We start from the raw sequence: 14,925 nt of genomic DNA, 5'->3' as shown, positions 1-14,925 counted from the left end.
CATCATTTATGAAATGTTCCTGGTTATTTTTGTTAATGTTCAAATAACGAAAAAAGCCATGTAGTTCTTTGGGGTTTTTTGGTGCAAAATTTCACATCTTTAAAGGATGACAAGTATGTAAGGAACATAAATTTCTTAGAGTCTTTAAGATATATTCAATCATGACTTGGAACGAGCTTGTAGTGCTTATGAAATGTAACAGACAAAACCAACCTTGTGAAATATATTGTTTATGAAAACAAGTGTTCCAGAATTGTTTGTGTTCAATTATGAGAAAACATGATCGATTGCTTGGTCGTATTGTCACCAGTCTTCGATTATTTCAATTAATCGGTCCACCACTAATAACCAGGTGGTACGTATAATTGGGAATATGTGTAATCAGGTGGTACGTATAATAATATATATAATTAGGTGGTACATATAATAATATATATAATCAGGTGGTATGTATAATTGGGAATATGTGTAATCAGGTGGTACATATAATAATATATATAATCAGGTGGTACATTTAACAGGGAATATGTATAAACAGGTAATACATGTATGTATAAGTGGGTATATGTATAATCAGGTGGTAAATATAATTGGGTATATGTATAGTCAGGTAGTACACATAATTGGGAATATTCATAATCAAGTGGTACATATAATTGAAAATATGTAGAATCCGGTAGTACATGTATGTCACTGGGAATATGTATAATCAGACAGTACGTATAATTGGGAATATGTATAATGAGGTGGTACATATAATTGGGAATATATTATATAATCAGGTGGTACGTGTAATTGGGAATACGTAGAATCAGGTAGTACATGTATGTATAACTGGGAATATATATAATCAGGTGGTACGTATAATTGGAAATATGTAGAATCAGGTAGTACATATATGTATACCTGGGAATATATATAATCTGTGAATATGTGCACTGAGGGATTATGTACAACCTTACACGATGTATAATTAGGGAATGAGTATCACATGAGAATATGCTTCATTAGGGAATATGTGTAGCCTGGAATATGTGTAATTAGTTAATAAGAATATGTATTAATGATTGAAGCTTGTGAAAACAGTCATTTGTCGATCAACTCTGGACCAAACAATCCAGTGACTGAGATTAACAGCATCAGTCTACAGACTTCTGATGATAACATGTTTCAAACAAGTCAGGAAGCCTGACCACCAAATCTTCTTTAGCCATCTCTTACAGGTTACCATGGTTACTGAAGAGATCAATTCCGACCTGAGTGAGTGAGTTTTAGTTTTACACCACTTTCAGAAATATTCCAGCAATATCACGGCGCAGGACACCAGAAATGGGCTTCACATACTGTACCCATGTGGGGAATCGAACCCAGGTGTTCGGCGTAACGAGCGAATGCTTTAACCACTAGGCTACCCCACCGCCCCAATTCCAACCTGAATCTTCACCAGCGTCATCAATATCTATGACTACAATCTGCAACTGTAGCATCTGGTTTGTTGTCCACGTCTAGCAAAATTCTGTTTGATTTTGAAGTGAGGTAAGGTGAAATTGGGTTTAACGTTGTGCCTGAGAATATATCACTCATATGACGACGTGCATGCGTGTGTGTGTGTGAATGTGTGGCTGCTTGTACTAGCCCAGACCGAAGCTGGTTTAATAGTGCTAGCCCACTGAGATACCATGCCGCAGTTAAGCATGAATACCCCACTCAGACACATTATACTGACTCCGAGCTAACCAGTCCTTGTTGTACCCATTAATGCCGAGAGCCAGGCGGGGACCAACAAGTACCATATTTTAACGTCTTTTGGTATGACGCGGTCGGGGATCGAACCTGCGACTTTCCGCTCTCCGGGCGGATGCTCTAACCACTACACCACGGAGGCGGTCTTGATTTTGAGAGTTCAGATACTTATTAAGAATTTACATCAACAAATTGTTCATGTATATCGTAAAAGTAAAAACTGGTAGTCAAATATTTATAGAAAATGGGATGTCCAAATAATAACAGAAAAGATAAGGACCAGGGCACTCTGATTTTCGAACCTATCTTAGCGTTAAGATAGTCGTAAGTTAATGTTAATGAATGGCACTTACGACTATCTTAGCGTTAAGAGAGCTTCGAAATCTAGGCCCTGCTTTATGGATGATCAACTTCTTTATGGTGGTATACCTGCTTGACAACAATACAAGAATCTGTATCAAAACGTGACAACACCTGAATAAAGAAGTTGTTCATCCATCAAGTCTGTCATCTGACTCTCCAACTTCTAGAAATACCACTCAAAGAAGAAATAACAGAAAACCGACAGGAACCGATGCCAATCCATGTTCTGTGTGCTGGACACCAAACAATGTCTGGCACACTTATTCACTACTCCCAGACAGCACATGGTACATTCTGGGACAATGGTGAAAAGTTTTCGCATTTTGTTGTTCTTTTTGTCTTTTATTGCTCAGCGCCATACTAACTATACTCTAGCCATACGACTGCAGGACAGTGAACCGCTTCCAGCAGACCTAGTCAGACTGACCAGGGGAATACTGTAGGAATCGGCAACAAGGAGCCCGTTGTGATGATGATAATCTAGTTATTAATCCATTTCTTCTACAACCAGCTAATAAAAGAATAGTTCTGGAACTGGCCTACATCGGAGCTTCACACATGATTAGTGTTTGATGGCTTCCAGATCTCACACATGGCACAGAATTATCAATGAGAGAAATTTCTTGGCTCCATCTTGTCAAATAATTGGCAAACCTTCTTGTTCCCAGATTGGAAGTACAATGCCACTCTCTGCCATTCGTAATTGTGCAGGTCTTCATTACGCTAACGGGGGCGGTGGTGTAGCCCAGTGATTAAAGTTGAGGTGAGGTGAAATTGGGTTTAACGTTGTGCTTGAGAATATTTCATTTCATATGACGACGTGCATGCATGTGTATGTGTATTTGCGGCTGCTTGTACTAGCCCAGACTTAAGCTGGTTTTACAGTGCTAGCCCACTGAGATACCATGCCGCAGTAAAGCATGAATACCCCACTCAAACACATTATACTGACTCCGAGCCGACCAGTCCTTCTTGTACCCATTAATGCCGAGAGCCAGGCAGGGACCAACAAGTACCATATGTTAACGTCTTTTGGTATGACGCGGTAGGGATCGAACCCGCGACCTTCCGCTCTCCGGGCGGACGCTCTAACCACTAAGTGATTAAAGCGTTCGCTCGTCATGCAGAAGACCCAGGTTCTATTCCCCACATGGGTACAATGTGTGAAGCCCATTTCTGGTGTCCCTTGCCGTGATATTGTTGGAATATTGCTAAAGGCGGTGTAAAACCCAACTCACTCACTCACTCATTAAGCTAACAAGACTTGCAAGGCTGGATTTACCTAGACTAACACATAGTCTCTGAATAATATATGATTTTTATAGAAACAAATTATGACATTTAAATTGAAAAGGAGCCCCAGTGACATGATAGATTCAACCTGAGGATATCTAGACTTGCTTCATTTACTTGCAAAGCTGGATTTAAAGAACTGCATTCAACCTCCACCAGGTTTGTTTGTCTGTTAGTTAATGCTGCACTCGGCAATACCCCAGCTAGATGGCAGTGGTTTGTAAATAATCAAGTCTGGACCAGACAATCCAGTGATCAACAGCATGAACATCAATCTACGTAATTGGGATACGATGACAGGTGTCAACCAAGTCAGCGAGCCTGATCACCCGATCGTGCTAGTCGCCTCTTACGAGAAGCACGGGTTACTGAAGACCAATTCTAACCCAGATCTTCATGGGTATATTTGCATAACTATTTTTAAGAAGTAAAATCTCAGATTTTTCATGTACGGAAATGTAGTATGGTCAATACACCGATCTAAATTGTATTGCCATTTAATAAAGGTTACGTGAAGATTGGATTCTCTTTAGATTCATTTAATGAGCATCGAGGCAATTTTGGTTCTGTTGTTCAAATTGGAAAATTCTAAACTTAAAAATATACTTAGGAAAATCAAAAAGACATTAGGCTTTCAAGCTCGCTTCACAAGTCCTTGATCATAAAAAGTCAGATTGGAACTCTGTGAGAACTCTACAGACACCATAGCTGGGATCAATCTTTCAAGGTTTTCATCATGATGTGGGCGTCTCGCGGCATAATTATTCTAAATATAATAGTTTAATAGGGGGTGGGGTAGGTTAGGTAGTTGGGTGGGCGGCTGACGTCGTACCTACCTTTGTAGTCCTATGTGTAGAAGCTTTGGCCCATGCGGACCTCGTGGCTGGGGAGACAGGACGATGTCACGCTTCTTGCATGTTCCGCCATATGGAGGGGCAGAGATACAAGGAGCGTGCGCATTGGCCGAATTCGGGGTTTCCCCAGTCACGTGGCCCAATGTTGGCTATATAAGCCTACCCTAGGTAGGGAATCATCAGCCGTCCGATACCCGCATCAGGTAAGTTTCTGCGACCTCGAGTCTTGTCTGACTGACTGACTGAGTTTAGTTTTACGCCGCTTCTAGCAATATTCCAGCAATATCACGGAGGGGGACACCAGAAATGGGCTTAACACATTGTGCCCATGTGGGGAATCTAACCCGGGTCTTCGGCATGACAAGCCAACGCTTTAACCACTAGGCTACCCCACCGCCCTCGAGTCTTGTATCAAGACCAAATTAAGTTTCCACTTATTGTTTATTGTGTTTAGGGTATGTCGTGCTGATTTAGTGATAGCTTGGGGAAGGGAATAAATAGCATAGGAATAAGTGGTTTTATCTTGTTATTTTGGGGAGTAGGTTTAAGGGTTGGACGTAATTAGAAGTTAACTGTGTTTAAGTAGGATTTAGGTAGGTAGGGAAGGGGAGAAATACGTAGGATTGTTTGTTCTGAATATTTGACTAGATTTAACTTCCTGATCCATTTTTTTTCCAATAAACAAGAATGGAAACATAATACTCTTTTGTTGTGACTTTCACTGAGTTAAGTTGGGAAAACCTGTCAGGAATCACTCACACAGAACCTGCAGACAAGATGTACTGACCACGCCAAGGGACCAATTCTAAAACACAATGCAAAGCATAACGTCTCAGTAGCCAACTGACGCTTGTCACACATCCGCAACGTTCTGCTGTCACTGGGCGTCTATTTTACATCACTCACGCGCTAGGTGCCTCTTACAATGATGATAATTCATGTAGTTTCTGATGAGATGATTCACAATGCAGTAACACAAGACACACAGGGTCATGTGGCTGAATAATGGTCCACAATGTCATTTTCAATATGGCTGTCATGGCGGCCATGTTAAAATTTGAATGCAACATTCTATGAACATGCTGAAAGTGTCAGTTTAATCCAGTCAGACAACTAGATAGACAGAAATCTGGATGCCTTCAATCATGTGAGCGAAAAATGTTTTGGGTGTTTTTCATGTAACCATGGCTGCAGCAATATAAATAAAATTGTGGTTTAGAGTTATTTTTTTGCATCTACCATATTTATTGGCTCTGTGGATCTTTAAACCTATTTATAGTGTTTTCAACAAGACTGCCATATTCCACAGCATGGCCTTAAAGCCATGTTATTCTGTGTATTCTCAATATCAAGATAAATACTGACGTTTCACATATTCAACAATGTATGAAATGAACAAGGGGATAGTTCTACAGACATACAAGACTGACTGACTCACTGACTGACTGATTGATTGATTGATCATTAAAAGTTCATACGTGTTCAGACACCTAGAGCCATTTACACCTTGCCAAACATAAAGGTTTGCTAAGTTTCTAAACTTTTATAAAGTAGTTAAGCTGCCACATGCTTTAATATAATCAAGAATGACATTCTGAACTTCATGACGAACAATATTCCTTGAGCACAAAAGTCTAGAGGGGTCAATACTGAGAGCTGTAAGAGATTCCATCACCACTTTACGTTGATTTACACATTTTTGGCAATGCAGTAAATAATGCGCCACATTATCAAGCTGATTACACACTGAAAAATTCACAGAAATATCTTTATTCATAATACATGCACATTCATCGATCCAGTTATTACTGACAACATGTTACAATGACAACAGATTATGGACTAAAATACTATGACATAATGTCATCTTAGCTAAAAACAGGGCCCTGTGTATCTAGGAGCCATGCTATAAAAACTACAGGATCTACTGTATGATCTCAGTGTTTCAATATTTTCAATGTTACGCGAGCCCAGGGACTCATCAGCAAATAATCTTCTTAAACATGTCAGCTTGAACATCAAGAAACAAGAGCGAGCCCCGTGTCAATCCCTGTGTAAAATCTAATTTAACAACCTTCAGTGTGAGACAATGTGGCGTTTAAAAAGACAGTGTATGCAAGCTGTTACGTAATCAGCCAGTCATTTTCATGATTCATCTTTTTATACCATAACAGGGGCGGTAGGGTAGCCTAGTGGTTAAAGCGTTCACCCATCATGCCGAAGACCAGGGTTCAATTGCCCACATGGGTACAATTTGTGATCCCCATTTCTGGTGTCCTAAATTGAATTGCTTAAGTAAACTAATTGACTTATAGCATAACACTTCAAACTACATTTGGAATCGACTATCAATGGCAATTTCAACAAAATCAACTAATGCCCAGATAGCATTGGACATTGGCCCAATGTTGGCAATGTTGGCAAAACCATTGCCATTGTTGGGCCAACGTCTGAACGCTATCTGGGTGGGTTCAGGACAAACTAATTCTTTATAATCCTAGGAAAACAAAATCAATCCTGAAAATGATTACTATGATAATGGTGATTTCATTATTGTGGATACATACATTGGACACCAACAGCCTCTGGTCCAAGGGAGACAACTCCTATGTACACATCGCACATTACTGTCTGTTAACAGATGACAATCTAGCACATGAAATTCCCCCAAATCTGCAACCAAACCCATGAAACTTGCCAGCCCTGTCAAATGTTACTTGTCCAAGCTCTTCATTTATCACGTTGCCAGATTTTTAGTACATAGAATCAATGAATCAGTCAGTTTTGTTTTTTATGCAGTGGAAAGAATCATGTCACTTTCAGACTGATCACTGCCACTGTTCACTACAGAGACTGAAAGTTATATTTCAAAGTCAACACTACTAAAGGTTTTGACTCACAAATCATAATTGCACAAATGCAGTAACTGCCCCAAGCTGTTACAGTACAACATGAGATTCCATTAGTATTTCAAATTCCAACAAAAGTCAGTACCAATGCTAAAGGATTTGTCCCCAGGGTGTTTTACGATGACTTACAAAAGTGGAGGTCCAGGAAAGCCCAATCAGTAAATGCTAGGGGTTGTTGCTGGTAATATGACTGACTGACTGAGTTTTGGTCTTACGCCGCTTTTAGCAAATATTCCAGCAACATCACGGCGGGGGACACCAGAAACAGGCTTCAGACATTGTACCCATGATTCGAACCTGGGTCTTCGGCGTGACGAGCCAACACTTTAACCACTAGGCTACCCCACCGCCCCGCTGGTAATATAACGGTCCTGTGAAGTATTAAAATGGTGTAGTGTATTGTATGTTCAGATAATTACTGGCCGCCTCCGTGGTGTAGTGGTTAGAGCGTCTGCCCGGAGGGCGGAAGGTCGCGGGTTCGATCCCCAACCGCGTCATACCAAAAGAACGTTAAAATATGGTACTTGTTGGTCCCTGTCTGGCGCTCGGCATTAATGGGTACAACAAGGACTGGTTGGCTCGGAGTCAGTATAATGTGTCTGAGTGGGGTATTCATGCTTCACTGCGGCATGGTATCTCAGTGGGCTAGCACTATAAAACCAGCTGAAGTCTGGACTAGTACCAGCAGCCGCACATACACATACACACGCATGCACGTCGTCATATGAGCGAAATATTCTCAAGCACGACTTTAAACCCAATTTCACCTCACCTCACCTCAGATAAATACTTCAGAGCCTGGAATGAATCAGTGTTCATGTTGACAGTGGTCCTGACTGACAACAGACACAGTTAACTACTCTTGATGTGTTATAGGTACGATCTCAGTATCTTTGTGCATCTCTCTGGAGTCAGTATTTTGGGGTTTCTGTGTCCATTTTCTACATTTGAGTGTCGTGTAAAACCTTGATACAACATGAGATCCACCATTATTTTAAAGTAAAAAAAATAAAAAGGATTTGTCTGTTGTTGAGACCTGCAGATCAGAAAATCTCAGATGCAGCCCAAAATATTGTCACAGCATCTCATATTACGGGAGCAGCATTACGTTTGAGGTATGGATGCGGGACTATTCATTGGTTTATTTATCTATTTGCTGACAAACTTTCATGATTTACATGATTTACATGTTTTACGGAGTGTGACATTGTTGTGAAATGCAATTAGCACTGTGATTAACTTTGTAATAGATTTCCTTATAAGAAACTCGGGGTCACAAGCATCACAAAGACTTTAGAACTTAACTGTAACTATTGATTCTATCACATACTTCTCTTCAATAATTATATTTTATGATCAAAACATACTATTGCCTAACGTGGAAATATGCCAGTCAGGCAGTGAGTCACTGGATGGTGAGAGTATGATAAATATTGACTATTCCGTTCAAGCTTTATGGTCCAAGGAAGACAACTCCCACAAAGGCATCTGACATCACTGTGTTTCAGATGGTGACAGTGATGTCTATATTTCACATGAGTACTCCAAAAGGAAAATGAACTCACCAAATGTTTGACATAATTCTGAATTGAAAAATGATAGCCTTTTTGGGTCCCGATATTAAAATCTTACTGTCGCAAATGTAGGTTATATACACCCTTCTAATCCTGAATACTGCATCAAGTAAAGGCTCTGTTCCATAGAGCGATCTTAGCGCCATGATTTTTGGCAAGTCTATGTTAAGTGTCAGATATATAATAACCTAAACACTAAGATCACATTGCGGAACTGAGCCAAGATCTCACTTCAGATGAATTGCTTATGCAAAGATGTATGTACACAGTATTTACTTATGTAATTGCTTTTTTACTTCATGTAACATTGTCAACATAGTAAGGAAGGAATTAGTCCTGATAGACTTTCATCCATCTTGTGATTAACTGACATGCTGTATTGATTCTGTCACACCCTTAAAACAATAGTGTAAACATACCATATTTAAAAAGGCACTGTGATTTATATACATGTACATTGAATGAAAATACATTCACTAAAACAGAATGAGTACATGATTGTATTATCTCAGTTGGGCCCGGGATTTTCCTCGAGTCCTGTATTTGAGGGTCCCTTGGACTCATACGGTTTATTTAAAAAATCAACACGCTTAATTTCAGGGGTCCTGGGCTACAAAATGGGGGTCCCAGACATTTAAATAGTATTATTAATGCTATATTGTAATATTGTTGTAATTCAGTTATTGTATTGTGGAAATGATACCATTGTCCAGCTAGTAGCGAACTCAGTGATAACTTATTGTTACTTGATTGGAATTTTACAAAAAGTATTTGAACTTTTTCTGCGTCCCTGTGGACGTGCTATTAAATTTCGTTGCGTCCATTGTCATTTTTATGCGTATAGGACGCAGGAATTCGTAAATCCCTGTTTGAGACTTCAACTGTCTGACTGTGGGTGGATTACAAGCTCCATCCTAAAACTAGAAGCTAGGCCTCTATTTGAGGCCAAATCTCAACAGTTTACTGCTTTATACTGATGGTTAATAATGACTGTTTCCTGCAAAAGTTTCCTGTGTGTGACGACAGAATTAGGGATTTTTGTCAGTGATGAGTTGCTGCTATGCCCGCATTAAACATATTAGATGCTGGGGTTCTAATTGACGCTCTGTTAATGACATGCTCAAAATTAATTGATTCCCAGGTGTTTAGAAGACTCTAACAAACACCTGCAAGACAAGCTTAACAAACACATACAAACATATTGACGCAATAAGATTACAAAATCTGAAAAATTTGTAAATATCCACCAGGAATGTTGACTGGGATTTACACACCTGGATTTTGGACACACACAATTATTAAACCAACAAATAAAAGGAAATTGTAGATGAAGTACTCACATTTCTCAAAAACTTGACCTCTGCAATGATTTTGCGTTCCAGCTTCAGCGCCCCCTTGATGTGGCAGAGTCTGTGACACTTCTCACGGAGCTCATGGGCGAACTGTAGATAGCAGTCTGCAGATGGGGAACTACCTTTGGCGGCCATTATCCTGGAAATTATTCTGAAGTTGTACAGGCCGATCATAAAATCAAACAATTGGTAATTCAGTAAGATATATCCTGTTTGATACCCACTTCAGCAAAATTTCCAGCTGCTGTAAATGATTGAGTCTGGACCAAACATTCCAGTGATTGATAACATGGCAGCAGACTATAAATAAATGAGTCTGGACCAGACAATCCAGTGATCAACAGCATGACACATCGATCTGCGTAATTGGGAACCTATGGCATGTGTCAACCAAGTCAGCGAGCCTGACCAGTTTCATAAAGAAGTCATAAATGTTCCATTCGATCACGAATAACAACTTGAATTCAGGAAGGGATGGGGTTCGATTCAGTGGGGTAGCCTAGCGGTTAAAGTGTTCTCTCATCACCGAAGACCCGGTGTAGCAGGCCATTTCTTCTCCGGTCTAAAGTTTTGTCCTAGGATATTGTTTCCCCGGGGGAAAGTTTGGGCTAGGCTAATATTTCCCTGAATCTCCACATGGCCATTGTCTACACACAGGTAAGCAGTGATCACGGAGTACTCAAACATCATGGCTTGGAGCAGGTAATCTTCAGGTGAGTTGTGAAATATTCAAATCATTTTGTGAATTGAAAATACTGCAATTGCTTTTCTAATTTACATACAAATGGCACAGTTTTGACCTACAGCCCAGGTAGCTGAAAGCGGCAATGGGGCCAACAGTCAAGACCGACATTTCTGGGTCCATAGCTTGTGTTTAGTTGGGGATGATTTCTATTCTGACAAAGAATTAAATCAGTCTCATTAAAATCATGTCCTCAGATCTCCACGCAGACAGAAGTAAATGATAGGACTTGAAAGTTATACAGTTATAAGTGAGTCATCATTAGTGAAATTTCCATAGATTTACATGTTAATTAACCGTTGCAAGAATAATATTCATAAATTGAGTAGAAGTTATTTTATTTTGATATTTTGCAAAGTCTTGGAAATCATCTTCAGCTACGTGTACATAATTTTCTTTCATTTTTCTGTTGATTAGGTATCGAATGACACCTGATTAAGCACCATAAGTACAACTTAATTTTAATCTATCCCATGGCCAGCCATGTTAAACCTGATTGGTATGTCTAATATATGTTGTTTAAATAGTTGCAGTTTTCTTAATAATCATTGGAAAATTGAATGGAAATTATGTGTATGTAGCTGAGATGATTTCCCAGCTGGTAGATAAGTATTGAAAGCAATTCGACCGAAACTAAATTTATGAAAATTATTCTTGTAAGAGTTAATTAACATGCAAGTCTATGGGAATTTCACGAATGATGACTCTCTTATGGCCAAATACTGTAGCTGTATTTTGAACTATTATTTCTGACAGCTCAGGGGCATGTAATCTTTTGTATGAATGAATGAAACATGTAATTCATAAACACACCATTTCAATTAAACCTTCTCTAACCACTTTCAGTCTCCTAAGTGTTACTATATTGATGCAAAAGGTCGCGGGTTCGATTCCCGACCGCGTCATACCAAAAGACGTTAAAATATGGTACTTGTTGGTCCCTGCCTGGCGTTCGGCATTAATGGGTACGACAAGGACTGGTCGGCTCGGAGTCAGTATAATGTGTCTGAGTGGGCTAGTACAAGCAGCCGCACATACACATACATACGCATGCACGTCGTCATATGAGCGAAATATTCTCAAGCACGACGTTAAACCCCATTTCACCTCACCTCACTATATTGATTTCATCAAACAACATATACTCTGTGAATACACATTACCATTTAGAAAGTGGTCAAATATAACATATTTTACATGTGGGACTACATCTCAGTGCAGAACAAATTCTAATACTTTTGTTTGATTCAGTTACAACCAGGATTCGAAACCATACTCTGAGAGTTGAGTCCCATCTGGGATTCGAACCCATACTCTAAGAATGGGATAGAATCCCAGTTGGAACTCAATATTACAAAAGTACTAGATTCTTTACCTTACTGAGAAAGTGCAATCCCAAAGATAACATTTGTTCAGAGGTACGGAGAAGCTGCGTATCTGCGTAAATTACACAAATATTTATGTGAAAACTCAATTCCTATTTTAGCATATTGCGTACAAGTACGCTTGAATTTTTATAAATACTCAATAAATGTGATCTTACATGCGTACACATAAAAATGTCAAATCTTAACTTTTTGTGGATAGATAAAATAACTGAGGCATACTGAGAGGTTCTATTTCAGGACATGAACTTGACAACTTGCAGTTTCTCATAATACAGATAAAAAAATAAGCAACAAACCCTAACATTTAAACTTTATTACATTTTTAAAATTAACGTAAAATGGCAAAATACCCAATTGAGTTTGAGTGAGGTGAGTACAATTCGGTTACTCAAAAGAAAATTAGGATACCCAATTGAGATAAACACAAGCAAGTACACAATGATCCAAACAGTTATCTGTAGCTCTGTTTGTTACAACGTATACTCTGCAAAAATAGAAACACAAAAGCAGAAAAATTGGAATTTTGCTGATATTCATACATAATGAATAGCAAATATGAATTTCTCATGTCTGCGTGTGTTATGTCATCTACATCCGCACGTATGAGCAGGTGATATCACATCACATAATCACGTCAGATAATGATGTCATGTGCAGTGCAATTCCCTTCTGTAACTCAGTGAATAAATAATGGTATGAAACATGCTTCGGATGCTCTTTGAAATGAAAGAAGTCAAGTACGCAACATTTGTAAAACTTGGCCAAAGCTAACGAAAAGGTAGGGGAAATGCAAAAACACAATAAGAAGACAAAGTCATCAATATCCCCCGCAATGGCAAAATACTCTTCATGATTATGTCTACGAGTTATGATTATGTCAAATATTTAGGTGTGTATATAGAAAAGTGGAAGGAGAGTATTTCAAACTTGTTGCCATGGAAACGCCAAAAAATGTTTTATTCAGAATTCCAAAACTGCCAAAAGGCACCAGTACACCACCAGATCTATCTATGTGCCAAGTTTGGTGAAGAAATATTGAACGTTTTTAGAGTTCTGCTCCGGAAAAGACAAATGTGCACGGACGGACGGACGGACGCATGGACGGAGTCCATTTTAATAACAAGTTGGAGTGTAGCGGCAAAACACCAACAGGAAATGAGTGTGCAACATGAATTGTTGGGCTGTGAATGTGAGTGGTTTTCATTTGTCTGTCATCACACTTGTACAGCAAGTGAGAAGTGATGCCACGACTGACAGAAGCTCAACACAACACCATTGACCAATGCCGACAGAAGACTCAGCTGTAACCATGTTTTTCTACATATCGCCAAACACAAATACAACACTGCAACAATTATTAGATGAACGGGTCAACATGTGATCTACCATGGGGCGGTGGGGTAGCCTGGGGGGGGTAAAGTGCTCGCTCGTCGCACCGAAGGCCTGGGTTCGATTCCCTACATGGGTACAATGTGTGAAACCCACTATTGGTGTCCCCCACCATGATATTGCTGGAATATTGCTAAATGCGGCGTAAAGCCAAACTCTCACTCATTCACTCAAATGTGATCTACCCAGATTTTGTCAGCCACGTGTCACAACTGCAGCTCTGGATAGGTTCACGGGTGTTCGTCACTTAGACTGACCATGTTTGCCTCTACAGCAACAGCAAAACCAGGATTTCAGCCCAGACAGCGAGGAACTGTCTATGCGCCACATGTATTCACTGAAGACGACCAGTTCGAGGTGTCATTCCAACTCCACAGCATCGTTGGCTGCGACGCCAGTGGTGTCATGGAAACAGAGTGTGTTCACATCAACGAAGGAAACATGTTTGGTAAGTGACGAGTCAATTTTTTTGCTTCTCCGTACAGGCGGAAGATGTTGTGTTTACAGATGTTTTAGTTTATGCTCCAAACTGCACATAAGAAGTGGACAGGTTTGGTGGTGGAATTGTAATGATGTGGGCCACCATCTTCCACACCAGTAGAGCAGAATTGGTACAATTTGATGGCACAACATTACACAAATGAAACTCTGCCACATGTCCTTCCCATTATGCAACAGTCTAACATCATTTTTCAACACAAGGTGAGGTGAGGTGAAATTGGGTTTAACATTGCTCTTGAGAATATTTCGCTCATATGACGATGTGCATGCGTGTGTATGTGTTTGTGCGGCTGCTTGTACTAGCCCAGACTTAAGCTGGTTTTATAGTGCTAGCCCACTGAGATACCATGCCGCAGTGAAGCATGAATACCCAACTCAGACACATTATACTGACTCCGAGCCGACCAGTCCTTGTTGTACCCTTTTCAACACAAGACTGACAATGGCGTTTTTGAGGAACCACAACATTCAAGTACTGCAAATGGCCCTCAAGGTCACCCGCCATAGAGCTGGAATATTGCTGAGTGCGGCGTAAAACTAAACTCACTCAAGGTCTACTCACACATATATGTGATCCTCTTGATCAACAGTCACAGAACAGGCACTGCAGGAAGGGGGGATGAACATTTTCCAGACCACAATTCGTAAACTCTGTCTGTGTGTGTGTGTGTGTGTGCGTGCGTGCGTGCGTGTGTGTCATATAAGATACTGAAAATAGATGACCTTCTCCTTCACATTCAACTGTTTAAATTTTGTGGCTCAATCATAATATATTATATCCAATACAACCAACGGAGTGAGTGAGTTTAGTTTTAAA

At 39.8% G+C, this 14,925-nt stretch overlaps 1 protein-coding gene across 2 annotated transcripts in view; it reads right to left on the bottom strand.

Moving 5' to 3' along the window:
• LOC124278213 (UPF0415 protein C7orf25 homolog) overlaps positions 1–14,925 on the bottom strand; it is a 235,119-nt gene that overhangs the window by 216,763 nt on the left and 3,431 nt on the right. For both annotated transcript variants that reach the window (XM_046713942.1, XM_046713943.1), the window contains exon 2: positions 10,077–10,227. In XM_046713942.1, the coding sequence (XP_046569898.1) occupies positions 10,077–10,223 (147 nt within the window). In that variant the 5' untranslated portion in view covers positions 10,224–10,227. The remainder of the gene's footprint in view (positions 1–10,076; positions 10,228–14,925) is intronic.

This window comes from Haliotis rubra, unplaced genomic scaffold, assembly GCF_003918875.1.
Source record: "Haliotis rubra isolate DU_JTF1 unplaced genomic scaffold, ASM391887v1 Scf233, whole genome shotgun sequence".
In the NCBI taxonomy this organism is placed as follows: Eukaryota; Metazoa; Mollusca; class Gastropoda; order Lepetellida; family Haliotidae; genus Haliotis; species Haliotis rubra.
This window is presented reverse-complemented; position numbering and strand designations above follow the sequence as displayed.